The sequence below is a fragment of the Pleurodeles waltl genome, chromosome 4_2, assembly GCF_031143425.1.
Source record: "Pleurodeles waltl isolate 20211129_DDA chromosome 4_2, aPleWal1.hap1.20221129, whole genome shotgun sequence".
Taxonomy (NCBI): Eukaryota; Metazoa; Chordata; class Amphibia; order Caudata; family Salamandridae; genus Pleurodeles; species Pleurodeles waltl.
The window spans coordinates 485,502,864-485,523,558 of NC_090443.1; the positions used below are offsets into that span (position 1 = coordinate 485,502,864).

General features: G+C 43.2%; 1 protein-coding gene across 1 annotated transcript in view; it reads left to right on the forward strand.

The window, feature by feature from the left end:
- MAST1 (microtubule associated serine/threonine kinase 1) overlaps positions 1 to 20,695 on the forward strand; it is a 696,806-nt gene that overhangs the window by 563,506 nt on the left and 112,605 nt on the right. Inside the window, exons 23-24 of the mRNA XM_069231862.1 lie at positions 7,652 to 7,881; positions 18,358 to 18,480. Of these exons, the coding sequence (XP_069087963.1) occupies positions 7,652 to 7,881; positions 18,358 to 18,480 (353 nt within the window). The remainder of the gene's footprint in view (positions 1 to 7,651; positions 7,882 to 18,357; positions 18,481 to 20,695) is intronic.

Consider the following 20,695-nt stretch of genomic DNA (forward strand, 5'->3'; position numbering starts at 1 on the left):
AGACCCACGGGAAGCCATCAAACATATAACTGACGAGGCTAATAGGTTTGGTACATCCTGTGGCTATAAATTAAACCTGACTAAAACACAGTTAGTTCTCAATTTTAAGTCAGCAGATGCAATCGGGGGTGGTCTGAACTGCCACTTATTTGGGAGTCAGAATCAGCAGCCGGGTCAACAATATCTTCAAATTGAATTATGAGACACTACTGCATACTAGCGGTGACAAATTACGCTTCTGGAATTGGCTCCCTATTCAGTATAATAGGTTGATGTAATATTATCAAAAAGAATATCCTCCCATTTTTTTTTAATCTGTTTTGTGCTATGCCACCTCCAGTTCTGGATTCCTTATTTAGGTGGTATGAGGGCATCAGGGGCAGCTTTATCTGGGTGTATGGGTGGGTGAGACAGGCTATCCAGCTTCTGAAACTGCCATACAGACAATGGGGTTGGGGGGGAGGTTTTTGTTTACCCGAATTTAAGCTATACTTTTGGGCGGATTTTGCAGGTCAGATGTAGAACCTGCTCACTAGTTAGGAGGAGCCACACCTGTCTATACTAGGGTACCAACTTGTTCTAAGGGCTGACTTTAGGATCTTGTTACACAGGATTAATGACCCCAACTATTTTAAATGAGGGTGATTTTAAGTCGTTAGGGACATCGTCCGTAAATGGCAAGAGATTTGTGTTAAGTACTCCTTACATGCTTCTTTGCCACTTTGAGGAAAATCCATATTTCCAGAGATATTTCGCGACTCGATAAGTAGAGCCTGGGCAGGGTTGGGGTGCTAGCTATACGACAGTGGTGGTTTTCGTTCATTTGCTTGCCTGTATGGCACTGTACAAGCTCCCTCATAGTTTTTTTACAAGTACTTGCTGCTGCGGGAATATATTTTCTGCATGGTTACTAGGAGACAATGGATCTTAGAGCACTCGGACATTTTGCCTTACCTATACGAGACACTTGGGAAAGCTGTGCTTAGCGAGTTGGATCAGAGATTTAGTTTAAACAATAAAGGTGATACCCCGTTGCTTATTGCCAAGTGGAGCAGGGTGCTTGCAGCCAAGATCTTTCCAGATGAAATAAAAAGTCTGATCAGTAAGTCTTAAATTACAGCAGCTCAAGCCTCTCTGTATGTTGTACTATACGCCTGAACGTAACTCCAAATGGACAACCAATCCCAATTCCACTGAGATTCAATGCCCGAAGTGCGGGTGCTATGCGACTGATATTGCACACGTTTGTTAACTGTCCTGTGCTTGCAGATTTTGGGCCGGTGTCACCCAACCAGTAGCAGACCGTTCAGGCTGCGATCTTGAGTTGTCTGTAAGGGAGATCACGCTTGGCTATACAATTATGCATACTGATAACTTCAGCACTCTGATGTCGATTGTTATTGTGTCAGCTTGGCCGTGTATAGTTCATCGTGGATATCTTCTTTGCCCCCCAGAGGGCAATGATACGCCAGATATACAAATGTGAATCAGCTACTGTTAAGGTCAGAGGCCCTAAGACAGTAAAACGATTTAGGAAAATCTAGGCTGGTCTCAATTGGGAACAAGAGTGATCTTTAAATGTTTTACTTAAAAACATGGCAAACCGTATCTAGTTGGCTTCTCAACTTAATACAAAATGGGCCCTGGTCTGGTTTGACCAGAAGAATTGTGAAGTAATTCAGGTTGTGCATATTTTAGTTGGTTGGATAAATTTGATATGCTACTGTCACCGTATCCCATATTATTACTAACATGTAGTCTGCTATTGTTATGGTACTTTATATGTTATTTGTTTGTATAAAATCTGATGATCGTGATTGACCCAATTAAAAAAAGCTCCAAATTCATATGGATGTGTCCGGTTCCATGGATAATGCCAAATTCCCTATTCATGAATTGATTGATGAGATTTATCTGCAGTTTTCCCTAATTCTGGTGATGCAACTACCCTGACAATATTGAAGGATTCCTCCGTGAAGATGATTCTCATCACTCTAGAATTTCCAAGACAATGTTGTTACACAGATGTTCTGCAAATGTCAGAGAGATCACACAAGCTGTTGCTGTGTCAACCGTATCTGTTCTCCAGACTCCATTGCTAAACAATTCACCCCAATGCAATAGCATTTAACTAGGCACCATGATTATGTACAATACTGTTATATACATCTATTGAAAGCCTGTATAGATATTTGAAGGAAGAAAGAAGCCAGACACTAGAATAGCATATGGATCCAGTGGAAGAGGTTGTATATTTGGTGTCCTAAGAATGATTTTGACCTCATCACTTGTGAAAAAGACAGTATTTTCTTACCTGCTTCATCTGGTCAATTTGGGTCTCGGGGTCTCCTCCAGTTAGGCGCCTTGCTAATACAGCATACTGAAATTCTGTCTCGGATACCCTTTCTAATAATTCGGTTGAAAATAATTTATTAGAGGGGGTAATGAAAGTCACCCTTCTAGTTCAGAAACCCTCTTTTTTTGGTGGGAAAAGTTTATCCAAACTGATAGCTCCCCTACTTAAGGCCATATATAAGGATTCTGTGCAGAATTTGTCTTGGAAAGTGGCTTATTGTATTTCTCTTATGTCTGTATGTAGAGATATTGAGCTTCAGGCTCTTTAGCTCATGAGCCCTACGCAATTTATAATCTGACTTGTGTGGTAATGAAAACCCATCCTCCATTCCTTCCAGAAGTACCCTCTTGCTTTCGTGTTACCCCAAATATTGGGCTGCTGGTATTTTTTTAAATCCTACTTCACTGATAGAAAGGTCTCTTCGTACGGTAGATGTTATGAGTGTCCCTAGGTAATATTTAGATTGGAGAAAGAATGAAGAAAGTCGGGTCAACCCTTTGTCAAGTAAGGCCCTATTGTAGTGAGCCTTATCACTTCTAAACAGTCCCACTACCAGAACATTCTTACATTTACAAAGGAGCAGTGAAGCATTGCTCAGATAAAAAAAATACTCATTTTGCAAAAGGAACTGAGGCTAATGCTACCTGAAAATGTGTAATCTGCCTACTGTAGATATCTGCTGAGCACCTAAAATGAAATTCCATCTTCATGTTCAACAGCCACGTTTGCCTTGATTTGGACTGTAAAGCAGATACCATTGTGGGTCAAGCTGCTCTAAAGCATTTGGGAGTAATTTAAGTTTGGACGGAGAGCCCACATGAGTGGCAGAGGGAAGGGCCTCTACCACCCTTTGAGAGCCACCCACCTGGCAGAGCTCCCTGAGTGTTTGCTGAACAGGCACCACATTTATAGCATTCTTTCTGCAACATTTCTGTCTACCAAGAAAATAAATTCCCAAAGTGAGGAATTGCTTTCTCCCAAATATGCGGTCTTTACCCCCTGCATGTGTAAGCCATTGTACATTTTCTTTACCGGTATCCACGTTCATATCTTGGCACAGGGGCAGATAAAATAAGTGACAACGTGGCCTAAATAGGGTGTGCTAATGTTCACTGTGATCTAGCGGCCCTTTGGAAGATGGGCTGCATTTCTAATACAGGTCCAAATGAGGCTTCACTGCTGGTGAAGAAAGCGCTCCCCCAAACTTAAGAAGAGCAAGGGAACCGCAAGTTTGCTGTGGTGGGAGCACTGCTGATTTATATTGGTCCTTTCCATCTGCCAAACTCTAAATTTCGTCGGTTATTTGGTAAAATCCTTCCTGCTGTTATTTCAATGCGTTTTCACTAGCCCCTGGACTTCCTCATGGTCATAGGATATGCTTGCTATTTTCTTCCAGTGCTTATGATTATCAATGAAGATCCCACAATGCAGTAGGAAAAGTTACTTGTGATCTTTACTCTTTATTGCAGAATTGTAATTGGAAACATAAATAACCCTTCGTGGCTTTGATCTTGGGATTGTAAAATAATGAACTGTAGTGATCCATGGAGTTTCATAAAAAATAACTGAGCTCGGGGTCCCTGCCAGTCCCAGATACGATAAGATAGGGGAGCTGCTGGCTCCTTAAAGCAGCAGTGTCTAATTGCAGCTTTCCTTAACTTCGTCTACCCAGCTGTATTCTCATTCATTCCCTACTTATGTGTCCTATCACTTATGCAGGCAGCGTAGGGATTTGTCAGCTGCTATATTTTTTCAGTACTATTTTAATGTTTATTTGGATATATTATTTAAAAGAAAATCATACGAAATGTGGAAAATGTTGCCTAAGATAGGCTGCAGCGTGTTCATGATTATGATGACAATCATGACAATGATTATGGTTATTATTATTATTATTTTGTGTAAACACAAAGGCCCACATTTACCAGCAAATTAAGGAGCGTGACGCTACGCCAAATTTGCCTGTGCCACGCGCCGTCATTTTCAAAACACAGGGATGCGCCGTATCTAATAGAATACAGAGCACCCCTGTGTTGCCCCCTGTGCTGGCACTAAATTTGCTGCTGAGCACCAGCACAGCCACTCTTGCGCTATGGTGCAAGGATGGCTGTGCTGCGGGGAGGTAGTTTTTGTGCAGGAAGGGACACCTTCCTGCAAAAAATCAATCTTCAATGGTCTTTTGCTCTTTCTATGCGTGCTGAAGAATGCAGCACATATAGAAAGAGCAAAAAACCAGGAGAAATGAAAGCACTTTAACTCATGCTCCATGCTAACGCCACCCCTAAGGGGGCATTAGATTTTGGCGCTGCCTCAGGTTTATGAAAACTCGTAAATCTGGGGCAGCGTAAAAATGCAATGGGTGTTGCTGTGGCACGCACACAGCAACACCCATTGCACGCCCCTTCCGTGCAAAGTGCTGCGTGAGAAGGGCCGTATTTACAAGGTGGCGTTAAGCCACAAAAAGTGGCTTCACACTGCCTTGTAAATACAGCACAGGGCATAGCTCCACCGGAGCGTCACTAAAGGTAACGTTCCGGTGGCGATAGGGCTTTGTAAATCTGGCCCAATGATTCTTGAAAGGCTAAAAAAGAGAGACCCTAAGGAAGAAGTAGGCCTTCTCTTCAGCCTATATTGACAACAAGAAGGATATAAAGACCTTGTGGAATCCCAGTCAATAACTGGTTTCTCAGAGACCACGTGGTACATTGTCAAATAGTTTCAGAATCGCATATGGAGAGGACCGTACATTATTTCTGTATGTGAGAAATGCACAGATAAGATGATTCCGCGACTGCAGTAGATAGCTGGGAGGTTACTTTTATAGTAGCAGTGTCAGCTCAGATTTTTCCAGACTTGACCAGTAGGCCAAGGAAACCAAAATAAAGGGGTCCCTGGACTAATAAAAAGAGAGTACAAGGGAATGAAATAAATTCGTACTACAAAGCGCCTCTCTTTTGTTTGTTGTCATAAACAGAAACAACTGTACTCACAGATAAGAAAAATACATTTATCTTATTATAATTTTTATTGAAAATAATTAAAAAAAACTATTAAGAACTCAACGAAAGACATGAAAAAGACACACAACAAAGACATCACGTACATAATTCACACAAGACAACAAATATAACAGCTTCCAAACCTAACAAAACATATACATATTGTATCAATATACAACATTTGCAAATCCAAATTTAATTCCAGAGTTCAATATTCTCCCAGTAGGCCATACATAAGAATCTGAAATTAATTCTGTGCTGCCCTGTAGCCAATGTAGTAGTATTCATGGCTCTGAGACATGATTAGACTTTCCGAGCCAGCACTACTCACACAGCGAAATTCTACGTATTCTAAAGTACGGCTAGCGAAGGTGCAGGCTGACCTATTTACATACGGTTGCAATATTCAGGTTTGTATAGAAGAGAAGCACCTATCATTTATTATAGAACTAGTGAGTGTAAAAACATGTGTTACTCTCTACCGTAACCTGAGCAGTTAATGTGGCATCCTGATCCAGAATCACTACCAGGGACTTGGCATCCCCTATTTGGTTAGGTGGTGGTATGACAATCGGGTCATAATGTGCCTTAGCGGTGAGATATTTTATTTCCAAGGGGCAAAAGCTCTATTTTGCTGGTCAAGAGTTTTAAATAGTCGTGGCTTGTTACGCCGTGCAGCCGCTAGGGAGCGGTCGTGCTTCAGCTTAGATTATAAAGCATTCTGATCCGATTTAATGATCAGATGGATGTCGTTGGCACAGGACAAACTCTCTGGCACACCACGTCCCGGCTGTCTGGCCAATCTAAAAGTGAGACAGACACAGAAGAACCTGAAAGTGATCACCCCAAAAAGATGTAGAAGAATTCCAAGCACCCAGGCTACTTCTCTCAGCCCTAGGCGGAGTCCACAACAGTCAACTGTGCAGAGTGCTAAATGTTGTCATTTAAATGTTTTGTTTGTATATTGTAAAAGTATTCTGTGATTCTTCATAAAGGCAAGACCGTTCAGGTATTTATGATTTCAGTGGAGATTTACTATGGGTCAGAACTCGAAATTAAAGTCGTTTTTCTTTACATAGCTTTTCCTTAATATTACGTCCATCATATTTGTTCTTAATGAGCCTCTATATAACGAATGCATTACTGTTGAATCCCAAACAACAATTTTTGCATTTTCAGCCTTTACTATTCGACCCTTATGTAATTTATGCAAAAAAGTATATTCCCATTTGATTTACCATTTTCTACCTCAGACATACAGGGAGATACCCGCATCTTCAACCTTATGTTTTTAATATATTTCCGCAATGCTAATTTAATATGTAATTATTTATTTCGTTAAAGTAGTTTTAAGTATTGATAATTTTTGGTGCTCTTTTACCTTAGTAGCTCTATATATTATAATTCAGTTTTTCTACCTCGTACCTTCGAAGCATACACACGTTAGAAACTCCCTCAAGACCCACAGTGGAGAAATATGTTTTCTTCTATTATCTTCCCCAAGTTGTCCTCTGTGTCTCAGCCAGTTTGATGTAACCTACTCAGCAGTGTCTCTCAGGCCCCGTCTTGAAGCGCATTTGGCAATAGACCTTGCTTTCCGGACCGTTACCTTGTGTGTTAAATTTCTGTATGTGCTAACAGCTCAATGCTTCCAGCTTTACTAAACATATTTTCTTCCCCTATCTTCCCTTGTCTCCACCTCTTGCATGATGCTGTCTGCCTTTTTTGTCCCTTTTTCTCCCCGCAAAATCTAAATCCCCACTTCTCCTTGTTGTGTCTTCCTACCTCTCCCTTCACTCTGTATTTGTGATTTTCGTTCTCCTCCTTCACTATGCGTGTGTGTGAATCAATCTCCTCTTCCACTTTCTAACACTTCTGTTGTCTCCTTTCTCATTCATACAATTTCTCTCACCATGCCTCATTTTGGTGTTCCCTTACCTTCATCCTGCCTCTCTTTTCATCATTTTTTCTCTCATCATCTAATGTGCATTTTTGTTTCTCTCTTCCTTTCTCTCCTTATACATAAATGTCTTTGCACTGACTTTTTCTGTCTGCATTCACTTTTTCCTCTTTCTTCGCTGACCATTTCTGCCTCAAACTATTTTTTCATTTGCCTGGCCCTTTTCTTCTGCCTTTTTCCCAACTTTTCAATCCTGCCCGGTCCTGTGGCGTCTTTTCCTTTTCCCATTTATTACCTCTCATTTCTATTCGTGTGTGCCTTAATTTCTCTTTTATCCCTCATATCTACGTGTTACCCTTTTCTCTGTCTGCATGCTTCTCTTTTTCCCCTTTGCAGTGGAGCAACATGGCAGCTCTCCTTTGGCCAGCCCCATGTCCCCGAGGTCTCTCTCCTCTAATCCCTCTTCACGGGATTCCTCGCCCAGTCGGGACTACTCCCCTGCGGTCACCAGCCTGCGTTCTCCCATCACCATCCTTCGCTCAGGGAAAAAATACGGCTTCACGCTGAGAGCCATCCGGGTGTACATGGGGGACAGTGATGTCTACAGCGTCCACCACATCGTCTGGGTAAGGAGGACATCACTGTTGGACATTGGCTGGAAAGAAATAAGTCATTTGTCCCCTGGACAGAACATGAGCTTCAGGTGCTTTGTGGCGTTTGAGTGTCCTCTACTTTGTTTCTTTGATGACAAAAAGCAAATAGTTTTGGAATATTTTACCAATGCTACCTCGAGACAAAATAAAACATCTCTCTAAAATAATCAGATGCCCACTAAGCCTAATTTTAAAGTCTTCCTGTAGTGATGACTCGGGTCAGACATACAGGCTTTCGTTGGAGGCATTTTTAGGTCGAAGCCTATCAGACAGCACAGCTATCTGGTTTGCTAAAGACATCTTGGGGACGTTCAGAAGAACTTCAGTGGGAATGCATTCTGCTTGTTGCTTACCATTGCCTTTGTGGTTTGTAAATCACATTTTCTGGCTCTGTATTTGCTGGCTTTGTGTTTTTTTCGGCTGTCCAGAGTGTGTTCGTTCTTCTGAAGGAGCAAGGCCTTTTCACACTAGGGCCCATATTTATACTTTTTTAGCGCCAAATTTGCTCCGCTTTTTGATGCAAAAATGGCGCAAACTTACAAAATACAATTGTATTTTGCAAGTTTGTGCCGCTTTTGCGTCAAAAAATGACGCAAATGTGGCGCAAAAAAAAGTATAAATATGGGCCTAAGTCCCCTTGTATTCTTTCACGAGTGCTTCTTTCTGTAAAGAGGCCTTCAAATGTTGTTCTTATCTTGTCTCACTTGCTGCGCATTCAAAGACAGAGGTCAAATGTCAGGCTGTCTTCTGAGGGATCTTGGTGTTTATATTTCTAGGATTTATATGACACTCTTGCTGGATGCTGGGGGTAGGAAAGAGTTAGGGCCTGGTTACGACCTTGGCGGATATGATACTCCTTCACAAACATGACAGATATCCAGCCCGCTGTTTTACAAATTCTATAGGATATAATGGAACTTGTAATACGGCAGACGGGGTATCCATCACGTTTGTGGCAAATTATCCCATCCACCAAGGTCGCAATCAGGCCCTTATTTTCTAGCACCAACAATATTTAAATGAAGTGTGTAAGTATATTAGCATACATCAAAATTAGCAATGCACAAATGGAGCACATTTTTTGTTAATCCTGAAGTATGTTGGAAATAAATACTTTAATATGATCAAAACAACCCAATACACTAGGGAATGCCACACATTATCGTTTGTGTGCTGTATAGTTTTATTAGTAAAACTGTTTGTGCAAACATAGTGGTCATTTTAATAGAAAATGTGCTGTTTATAATTGCAGTGTGCTACCACACCATGTATAAGCCTCTCTATGCCACTTCACTCTACTCTGCACCACTTCATGCCACTGCACTCTATTCTGCACCACTCCACTTTAAACCACTCCATGCCATTGCACCAATCCACTTGATGCCACTTCACTCTACGCCTCTCTACTCTACTCTGCACCACTATACTATCTGCCAATACACTGTACAACACTCTACCCTACACAACTGCACTGTTCGCCTCTGAACTCTACACCACTGCAGTCTAGCCTGCTTCAAACTACTCTGCACAACTCCACTCTATGCCACTTCACTCTACCCAACTTTGCAACACTGCACTCCATGCCACTGCAATCTTTGCCAACACACTCTATGTCGATACACTCTACGCCAACGCACATTATTCTGTAACACTCAACTCTACATCCATGCACTATACGCCAATCTACTGTATGCCACTCGAATCTGCTCTACACCACTGCACTCTATGCCACTGCATTGTACTCCATTTTACTCTATGCCATTACTTTCTATGCCACTCTACTCCACACTACTCCACTGTACGCCACTATAATGTACACCACTCTAAGACACGGCACTCTACTTTGCATCACTCCCCTCCATGCAGCTGCCCTCTACTCCAGAGGACTCTACACCTATGCACTCTATGCTACTCTACACCACTGGACACTCTGCCACTGATCTGTATGACACTCTACTCTGCACTACAGCGCTCTATGCCAGTGCACTCTACACCACTCTACTCTGCATCACTGCACTCTACACTACTGCACTGTCTATAACTCCACTCAGTGCCACTGCACTCTACTCCAGAGGACTCTACACCTATACACTCTACGCCACCCTACACCACTGCACCCTCCACCACTCTATGCCACTTTATTCTATGCCAATGTACTCCATCCTACTGCAGTCTATGCCATGCTACTCTGCTCCACGGCACTCTACTATGCACCACTCTAATCTACGCCTCTGCATTCTATGTGCACTCTACAGCACTATACTCTACAACATTCTACGCAAATGTACTCTACACCAGTTACTTTACTCTTTGCCACTCAGCTCTATGCTACTCCAATGCCACTGCACTCTAATCTACAGCACTCCACACCACTGCACTCTACGCCACTGCACTCTACTCGGCACAACTGTACTCAAAACCACTGGACTCTGCCACTCTACACCACTACACTCTCCTCTGCGACAAAGCACTCTACGCCACTGAACTCTACGCCACTCTACTCTGCAGTACTGAATACTATGTTAATGATCTCTGCGTCACTGCACTCTAGGCCACTCTTTCTCTGCCTCATTCCACTCTATGCCACTGCACACAATGGCATTATATTATACTATACACCGTTCTATGCCACCCTACTCTGCACCACTTTATGTCACTGCACCCTACGCCACTCTACTCTGCACCACTGTACTCAATGCTACTGTACTATGTGCCAATTTATTCTACTCTGCACCACTCCTCTGTCCACCACGGCAATCTACGGCACTGCATTGTATGCTGCTGAATTCTATGCTGCTGCACTCTACGCCACAATACTCTGCAAATCTCTATTCCAGTGCACTCTATTCCAGTCCAGTCTACACTAGTCCACTGTACGCCAGTCTATCCGACTCCACTCAATGGCACTCCAGTACATGACACTCTCAGCCACTCCACAACACTCTACTACACTCTTCGCCATTCCACTCTACGACACTCCACGCCACTCTCTTCTCCGCCAATAAGTTTCAGCCATACTGAAAAGCAGCCATGCGGTGTACAACATGGCTAAAACACATTGGCAAAGCCAATAGCTCTTGCATAGGCAAGACTTTTTCGTTTTCGCAATGCTTGTTCATACTCTAGTGTTCTATATGCTAGAAACTGGCAAAAGATACATGACTGGAAGATGGGGAGGTGGGCTTGCTATTGAGTGCACCTGGTTTTTAGCAATTTAATTTAGACCTGCAAGTGAGTGTGGTGGACAAGGAAAATGAACCAAGCAGAAGAATAAGGTAAGAACAAATAAAATACACAGCCTTAATGCAAAGTGAAAACAGTAGGTAGGCTTTAGAAAGGCTGCAGTGGGAGAGCAAACCATTAAAAAATAATATAAACATTTATAGACATCAAAAAATTGTAAACAACACATGAGACAAAGAAATTGCATGTGATAATAGTCTGGATGAAAGATAAATAGTCGACACTGGAGTACAGACCACCAAAAGCCTTGTCTCCAGATAACGTTGTGGCTTGGAAGGGACCTAGAGCTTTGTTTAGAGTTTGGCAGACGGGATATTCTATCACAAATGCGGCAGATGTCTTGTTCGCTGTATTATAGTGCATTATAGCCTATAGCACATGTAATAAGGCTGGCAGAAGATCTGTCACGTTATGACAAGAGTATCAGATCCACCAAACTCTAAATAAGGCTATTAGGGGCATATTTTCAAGAAAGTGGGACATCGGTCCCGATGCAACACTTTTCTTGCATCGCCCCTGCCCCACCTAACAACACCATCATTGCACCATATTTACAATGTGGTGCACCATGGCGGTCGTTAGGACAATAGCGTCAACATTTTGTATGCTATTGTGGCGCTTAGCTGCATTAATGTCAAACATTTTGACACTAGTGCAGCAAAGCACAGGAAGGCCCATTGACTGAAATGGGTGCTCCATTTTAACACTTGCTCTGAGCAGGCATTAAGAATGATGGAAAAAAATGGCGCAGTGAAATGTTGTAAATTTCACTGTACTATTTTTTCAGTTCTCCCTGCATTGGAACGCTCCCCTTGAATACATTATGTCTGGCGCCGGCATAATGTGGCACAAAGATTTACAAAGTGGTGCATTGCAGGCATTGTGCCACTTTGTTAATATGGTGCAGGAGAAAGGACTCCTTAACGCACCTCAGCGGTAAAAAAAATGATGCTAGGTGCAGGGCGAACTGGCACTAGGGGCTTGTAAATATGCCCCTCAATTTTATAAAAAATGGCAGAATAGTTTAGTATAGCATTGAAAAGAAAGAAAGAAAAACAGGAGTCCCCTGTAAGCTAAACTTGGGTAAAAAGTTATTATCATCTACCATCACAATTTCATTTCTATAAAACAATAATGGTGTCTATGGCTGTCTCTCTCAGCTCAGTGTTAAGGCTTTTTGGGGGGTGCACCCCAGGCTTCTAGCAGCTGTGTTTGTAGGATCCTACATCAGTATTATGGCAGCAGTAAAAGTATAGTACTAGAAAATACAGCACAACTCTATCACTCCCTGTCCACAGCACACATTCACTCACACTAGCCCCCTCAAGAAAAACATATCACTCCCTCAGTCATAGACTTCACCTACGCACCTAGGCCGTGCACCTCCGGAGCAAGTCCCAACTCCACCACTCAGAGAAATTACCTCTATTCGAGATTAACTGAAGCATTCCAAGAAACACTTTTTCCCAGGGAGGTGCCCAAAGTGTGTCCTGATGTGGGTCCCAAGCTGGCTGTGCAGTTGGACTGAAACTACACCGTACTGAGGAGGCATATGTTGAATATGCTGTTGTTCAGAGTGTGACATTACCTTGCAGTTTGGGGATGGACTGTTGCTGAATCCATGCTGATTTGTCTGGGGCTGTGAGCACAAAATATTTGTATTAGAATGTTGCGCCGAGTAATTATCAGTGGCTGAGGTGAATTCAAGCAGTCCGCTCATCATGTTTTACTTTTCCCCTAGCACCAACTCCCACGTGATTTCGGGTGGAATATTGCTGCTCTAGGTAGCTGCAATGCTTGCAGTGGAATAGAAACTGGACACACACCACATGGCTTGGTAGAATGGGACACCTGGAATGTACAGGCTGTTTAACACTGTGTAGATGTCCCCCTACACACAGAAACGATCAATGGAACATTAGACAAACTGCTAAATGTGCTACCAGACAAGCTCCGACCGAATGTGACACAGGAGTGTTTTCAACTCCTGTCAGCCACAATAAAAGGAACATTGAAGAAGCCTCACAAGCCCCCTGTGGAGGTGCTGCAAGGACCCTAGCTTGTTGTTAATGCTAAGCAGACTCTGAGGCTGCTGCTAATTTGGAAAGCTTGGGCAGCCTGTGCTTCGCTTGGCAATGACAGAAAGTATCAGATTCAACTTCATTCAGGATTTTCATCAGGGTAGAATAACTTGCAACCACTTTAGGAAGATGTTTGTTCTAGGTGGCCATCAGCTACCCTTTTGCCATTAATTTTGGCACTTACAATCTTATTTTCCATGAGAGCACATAAAGAAATTTTGGTTTTAGACGAACATGAGGGATATGACAGGCAGATCAGAAGAAAGTTTGAGTCACCATGCTAGATTTCACCCTGATAAAAAAAGATAACCTAACACTTACTGCTGGAGAAGGACTCCTAAGTTATAAATAATCCTTAGCCTATTCTATTCTAACATTCATACAGTGCTTACTCCCACGTACCCACAGAGGTGGCATGCTACACCGTTGACTGGTGAGCTTGGAAAGTTCCTTTGTTTTGAGCCTGTGTGGGAGTGCTTTCTTGCTCTGTGTAGGTGACCAGAGATGTGCTCTTACCTTGTCTTGGATGCTGCACTTAGTGGTGTGTGGTGCAGGGCTGTGGGACGTAGGCAATGCAGGTTATTTGTAGTGGTTTGGCATCTGTGAGTAGCTCCCATTAAAACATTTATGATGTATTTGTATTCCGGCGTTAAATTATGATGCCAACTGTAACAGAAGGATGCCCACTCTGAGATCTTGTGGATCTCAAGAGAAGTTGTGCCAAAACCAGGCATGTGACAGACCGCGATGTGCAAGATAGTGTGGATTACAATCTTTCTTTATTGTTGTTCTAGGTTGTGATCTATAAGCTGTCTAATAGTGATCAGAATGTATGGTTAGTCGGGGTCTGTAGGTGTGAACTAAGTTAGACTCCTCTGGTGCCAAAATCATTTATAAGATCTCTTTAGACATTACTTGCTTACTAATTAGCATCAAATCGATAGCTGTAGTGAACTGGATAATTATTTGCCACACATAAGGGTTAACAGTGAATCCACCGTTGGAGTAGTGGATTGTTATATTTACTCGATATTTGGGGGAAGGACAAGGCACCTCTGATGTTGGTGGGGTACTACCTTCTGTCATTGCATCGTCGACTGCTGGTTGACTCGGTTGATTGCCATGAGCTGTGTATATTCTGGTGTTAGGTTGTAGCTCCACGCTGTTTGCAAGGACTAGTAAACTGATAATTATCCTCGAAAAATTAAGATTTTTACCTCTCATCTTAATTTCAAGTGGTCCTGTTTGCTTCATATTTTGCATGACAAGGAATTCCAGAGTTTACCCCCTGGACCAATAATGCTGAACCTACTAAAAAAAAATTGTAAGTCAGTAAAACAATCTATGGTGCCAATCTTGAACATAGTGTCTAGTCCTGTTACTATTGTTTTAAACTTCAGCTGTGTATATAATGGGGCTTTCAGTGGGAGGTCTGTGAAAAGAGCAGAGCGCCGAGAACAGTGATTGCCTAACTATAGGTAGCCAGTAAAGAGCTTGTAAGACTGGTGTCTGGTGCTTCGTGGGGTGTAGCTGGAGGAGAAGATTTACCGAGGTGTTCTGGATTCATTATAGTTTCTATATAATGAAGCACAGAGTCCCTAAGTACAGTCTGTTACCTTAGTCCACCTCCAAGCTTACAATGGTGAGGAGAGTATTTCACTTATTTGGCTATCCTTGGTATGGTAAGATGCACCTCCACCTTCTTTTTATTGTTCCGTTGTTCTTTGTGACATCAAGTTCTTTGGACCAGATGGTCATAGGTTGTTGTTTTTGCCTCTGTCTGCAGGTACATGATATCTGTTTTTAAGATGTTCAGTTTTAAGTGATTATTCTTCATCAACACATCTGTGGCACACAGATGCTCATCAAGTTTTAATGTGTAGTGATCTTCTTGGTTGCCCATTTTCAGAATGATGTGTGTATTGTCTGCACTACTGTAGAATGTCAGTTTGAATCATTTAATGAAATCCAGGAAAGGGGTTTAGGTAGATATTGAATAGAAGAGGAGAGGTGATGGAACCTCATGAGACACAACAGTGCAGGATGTGTTAGGTACTAATGTAAAAGGTGTGAAGAATATCAGGTTTTGTCTGTCTTTGAGGTAGGAGGCAATTAATTTTAGAGTATTATCAAGTATATGGTAAGAAATTGTAGTTTGAATCATAGTGTGTAGAGGTGAATCATCTCTAATACGACTTATGAGTCCAGAGGTAGCTGTGAAGCTGCGCAATTCTTGTCAACAGTAAGCTTTAGGTTTTCTCATGTGAATGTGAGGGTGGAATCTTTGCCTCTGCCTCATCTCAATACAGACAGGTGAGGAAAATAGGCGGGTTTTCTTAGTAGAGGTGAAGAGTTGGGTAAAGACCACTTTTTCAGTTAATTTACCCAGGAATGGATCATTGTAAATTGGCTTGTAATTTGCTTGGTTGGGTGGGTCAAGATACTTTTTTGAGAAGTGGTATGATTTAGAAGGTCCTCAACTGAAATGGAAACAGTCTCAGTAGGAATGATTTACTAAGCAAGTTACCTAGCTACTTGCCAGACACAAGTTGTCAAAAAATATCTTTAAAGTATTGTGGTGGGTTAAGGCCGAGAGGCTTTCCTGCTGACCTGCTTCTGTGCACATTAGGTTAACATTGTTGCCCCGAGAATAAGAGAGTGACTGAAGTGACTAAAGGTGTCTTAAAATGCAAGCAGAAATCCTGGACATGCACGTTAAGAACTACCGGATTAGGAATGTTTGGACAAGGCCTAGCATTCATCAAAACAGATACAAATACTACACCGCTAAGTTTAATGCACATTTCAAACTGTAGTGTGCAAACATTTACATGCAGGTTCATGTCAATTGCAGAAAGGTTTTCAGATGTATTTGACAGAGGCAAAGGGCTTGATTTAGAGTTTGGCAGAGAGAGTACTCTGTTGCAATTGCCACAAAGTACCCTCTCTAACAAACCCTTGGTCCGCCCACCTGAATTAAGAGCAGGTAGACCTTATGTATGTGTGACAAAGCCTACTCCAGCTCTTTTGCTGTCATACTTCTCCAGCAACCAGATGGATTATGGGCTATTAGAGGTTCTCCAAAAACTCCATCCGCCAATTTATAGTGGATGGTGTTCTATATTATTTTTTGCTGTTTGCCACCACCGAGTGAAATGTGGTAGTAAGCGACAGTGAAATAAATAAAAATAAATCATCCCAACACCGTAGGAAACAACTGCTATGGGTGGGGTGTTATTAGTTTTTTACTTTTAAAAATCAAAATCGTGCTTTAGAATTTAGTTTTTAAAAAGCAAAAACTTGTTAAAAGTTTGACAAATGGCCGTGGTGTTTGACGGAGCTGCCTGTCAAACATTAGCACATTGACAGGAACCGCTGTGACAGAGGTTCCTGCCAATATTAAGAGAAGTCCTTAGTGCTGGCAGGCATCTTGAAATATGGAGTATGGGTACTCCGTCAGGGCAACGGAGTATTTTACTCCAGCTCACTGACTGACTAAATACCGCACACCAGGCCTGATTTGGAACTCAGCAGAATGGTAACTCGTCACAGCGGTGATGGATATACCATCTGCCGAAATCTAAATCCCACTGGATTTCGGCAGACGTGATATCCGTCAGCATTGTGATGGAGTAACCTGTTTGCAGAGTTCTAAATCAGGCCCTCCATAATTTAAATCAGGGCCAAAACTACCAATTCCAAGCATTTATTTTCAGCTTCTGGTGAGCACCTTGGCAATTCGCAGATTGGCACAAGCCAGTACATTTTGGTACTCACTAGCCAAATAGAGCCTAGGTTTTTCTGATTGTCAGAGGCAAACTGAGGCAACCGGTGTTATTCAGTGAGTGACCACAGTTGTGACAATGGACACTAAGGACCTGAATTAGAGTTTGGCAGACAAGTTACTCCAGCACAAACGTGACGAATATTCCGTCCGCTGTTTTACAAGTGCCATAGGATATAGAGCGCTTGTAATATGGCGGAATGGATAGCTACCATGTTTGTGACAGAGTAATCACCCGTTAGACTCTAAATCAGGCCCTAAGACATAAATTTAAATAACAAATGCAACCTGGGATCAGAAAAGAAACTGTGTGCATTATTCAGAAATGCCAGAATTTGACCATGACAGTCTGCTTTAAGGTAATGTAAGTTTTTAGAGAGGCAGGATCGGCTGTAACCAACAGGGACACTCATGTACCAAGTGTGGGACATTTCTATGGTAGTATTGAGGACAATATCTGTGCTATACAGTGCTTGCCACTCCTGTTGTTCCCTTATTTTCTAAGATTGTTCTAAAGCATTTCTCTAAACTTCCAACCTAGCAGCATTTTCCAGGGAGAAGAAAAAACAAGGGAATTGAAAAGTGGACTTACGTTTTATTTGTATTTTATGTACTATAGAATACCTAATCGGCAATATGGGAAGATTATATAAGGCCTGTATGGGAGGGGAAATATAAACCTCCATATATTCATTTATTTGTGAATGTTCGCATCATCATGTTGGGATCCCAGCACAGCAATGCGGAATAATTGAAGCTTGGGAATCTATGAAATATAGTAGTCTTGGAGAATTGTAGCTACATTGCCACAACATTTACTTCGGTCACCACTGAATTTTCCAAATATTCGCATACTTGAATTGTTCCATGTTGTCAACTTGGGATCCTAGCCTGACAGCAGGGAACATTGAAGCCTGTGAATCTATGAAAGTTATCAGTATTGGAGAGAAGGCAGTTACAAGTAAGTCATCGTTCCTTCTATGACTTCCCAAAGTATACCCCTTCCATTCCTGTGTTTTCGGTGAGAATGCAGGCTTTCAAATTTTACTACCTTGTCTTATTTTGCCAGTACCCATCTTCATTTTCAACCACTTTGAGAAATTAGTTCTCTAGCTAGTCTGTTGTGCTACCACTTCATCTTCCCTATGTTACTCCACCCTTTCCTTCATCTTGCTTGGGTCGAGTTTTGGCTCCTGCATTGTCACCAGTATAAAATTGTATGTAACGTCTCTTCCCAGAGTCTGGAATAGTTTAAGGAGCTTTGAGACCAGCAATAATTAGATTCTGAGCTGTACCACAATAGGCAACTTATGATTCTTTTGTTTTGTCCTGTTTTTGCAGCATGTGGAAGAGGGTGGTCCTGCTCACGAAGCAGGACTCTGTGCTGGGGACCTTATCACCCATGTGAATGGGGAGCCAGTTCATGGTCTTGTGCACACTGAAGTGGTAGAGCTCATTCTGAAGGTGAGTTAGAACTGCAAGTACTCCTCTCCAGTGTAACCCGCCAGCAAAAGGAAACAACCAGTATGATAATCATCATCACAATCCTCCATTGAGGAGGGCAGAAATGGGCCATCCGCCAAATACTGTTGAATCTCCCAACCTCTACTACCCCTAGCCCCTCGGTTCTCGCACATCACTTAGGGGGGTGGCAAATGTGTTTTCCCAAAGGCAGACAGGGCTGAACTGGAAGCAAAAAATGTTTAAACTGCCCCTCACTTATTCCCCATTCTCTCTCTTCAATCCATATTCTGTCTCCCTCGTCTCCCTCCCAATCCACTCTCTGTCCTTCCTCTGTTTCTTTTTGCTTATGCCTCCCACTGGGCAAGCTGCGATGAAGTGACGCAGGGCCCAGCAACAGTCCTTGGACGGCTTAAAAATGTCCTCCATAGCCTACAACTCACTGGGAATATGCCCAACGAGATAAAAGGCCGGTCTGACCCTGATGGTTGAGCTGTCGCAGCTCTGCAGTTGAGAAAATTTGCAGCAGATGCAGCAATGAAATGAATAGTGCTGTTGAAACTGCCCTATCAAAGAGTATCTCATCTGACTCCATTCCTTGTGGTGGCCCTTCTGACAAGGACCCTCATGTCAACCATGGAAGTCTAGGTCAGGAAATGTCAACAAATATCCCCCACGGGATGAAAGAAAATTCCAAACTTGTGTGGCACATTAGTAATGTTTTTCCTTAAAGATAGTTTGGGGGTCTTTGGAAAAAACATAAGTGCTGGTAGATTGATCAATCAATCAATCAATCAAAAAAAGTTATTAAGCGCGCTACTCACCTGGGAGGTCCTCAAGGCGCTGTGTGTGTGGGGGGGGATGCCGTATTACTGCTCAAAAAGCCATGTTTTTAGGAGTTTTCTGAAGGTCAGGAGGTCCTGGGTCTTGTGTAGGTTGGTGGGGAGGTGAGTTCCACGTCTTGGAGGTGAGGTAGGAGAAGGATCTGCCTCCAGAGGTGGTACGTTGGATGCGTGGGACTGTGGCAAGGGCGAGGTCAGCAGAGCGGAGGAGATGAGTGGGTGCGTGGAAGTTCACTCGTTTGTTGAGGTAGGCTGGTCCAGTGTTGTGGAGGGAATTGTGAGCGTGGATGAGGACTTTAAAGACGATCCTTTTTCTGATGGGCAGCCAGTGAAGGGATCTGAGGTGAGCGGAGATGTGTTTGTGGCATGGGAGGGTGAGGATGAGACGTGCGGCTGCGTTCTGGATACGCTGGAGTTTCTGCTGAAGCTTGGCTGTGGTACCAGCGTAGAGGGTGTTTCCGTAGTCTAATCTGCTGCTGATGAGTGCCTGGGTGACGGTTTTTCTGGTTTCTATGGGAATCCATTTGAAGGTCTTCCGTAACATGCTGAAACAGGCGGATAATATTGTGTTGATTTACTGGGCCATGGAGAGAGATGAGTCTAGGATGATGCAGAGGTTGCGTGCGTGGGTGGAGGGTGTTGGGGGTGATCCGAGGGCGGTGGGACACCAGGAATCGTCCCATACCGTCTTGTTGGGGCCGAAGATGACGATCTCTGTTTTGTTGGAGTTGAGTTTGAGGTGGCTTGCTGTCATCCATTTGGCGGTGTCGAGGAGTCCTGCATGGAGGTTTGTCTTGGCGGTGGAAGGGTTCCTGGTGAGGGAGATGACAAGCTGGGTGTCATCTGAGTACGAGATGATGGTGATTCCGTGGGGGCGGAGGATGTTGGCGAGCGGGGCCATGTAAATGTTGAAGAAGGTAGGGCTGAGGGAGGACCCTTGGGGGACCCCGCAGATGATCTTGGTTGCTGGGGACTGGAAGTGTGGGAGGCAGACTTTCTGGGTTATTTCGGCGAGGAAGGAGGTGAGCCAGTCTAGGGCCTTGTGCTTGATTCCTGCGTTGGAAAGGTGTGCACAGAGGATTTGGTGGCAAACAGTGTCGAAGGCTGCGGAGTGGTCCAGGAGGATGAGGGCGACGGTCTCGCCCTTGTCGACTCTGGTTCTGATGTCGTCGGTGCAGACAATGAGGGCGGTCTCAGTGCTGTGGTTCTCGCGAAATCCAAACTGGGAGGCATTGAGTGCTTTGTTTTCCTCTAGGAAGTGAGACAGTTGGGCGTTCACTATCTACTCAGCGACCTTGGCGGGGAAGGGGAGAAGAGAGATGGGGTGGTAGTTGGTGAGGTCTTCCGGGTCTGCTTTGGGTTTTTTGAGGAGTGTG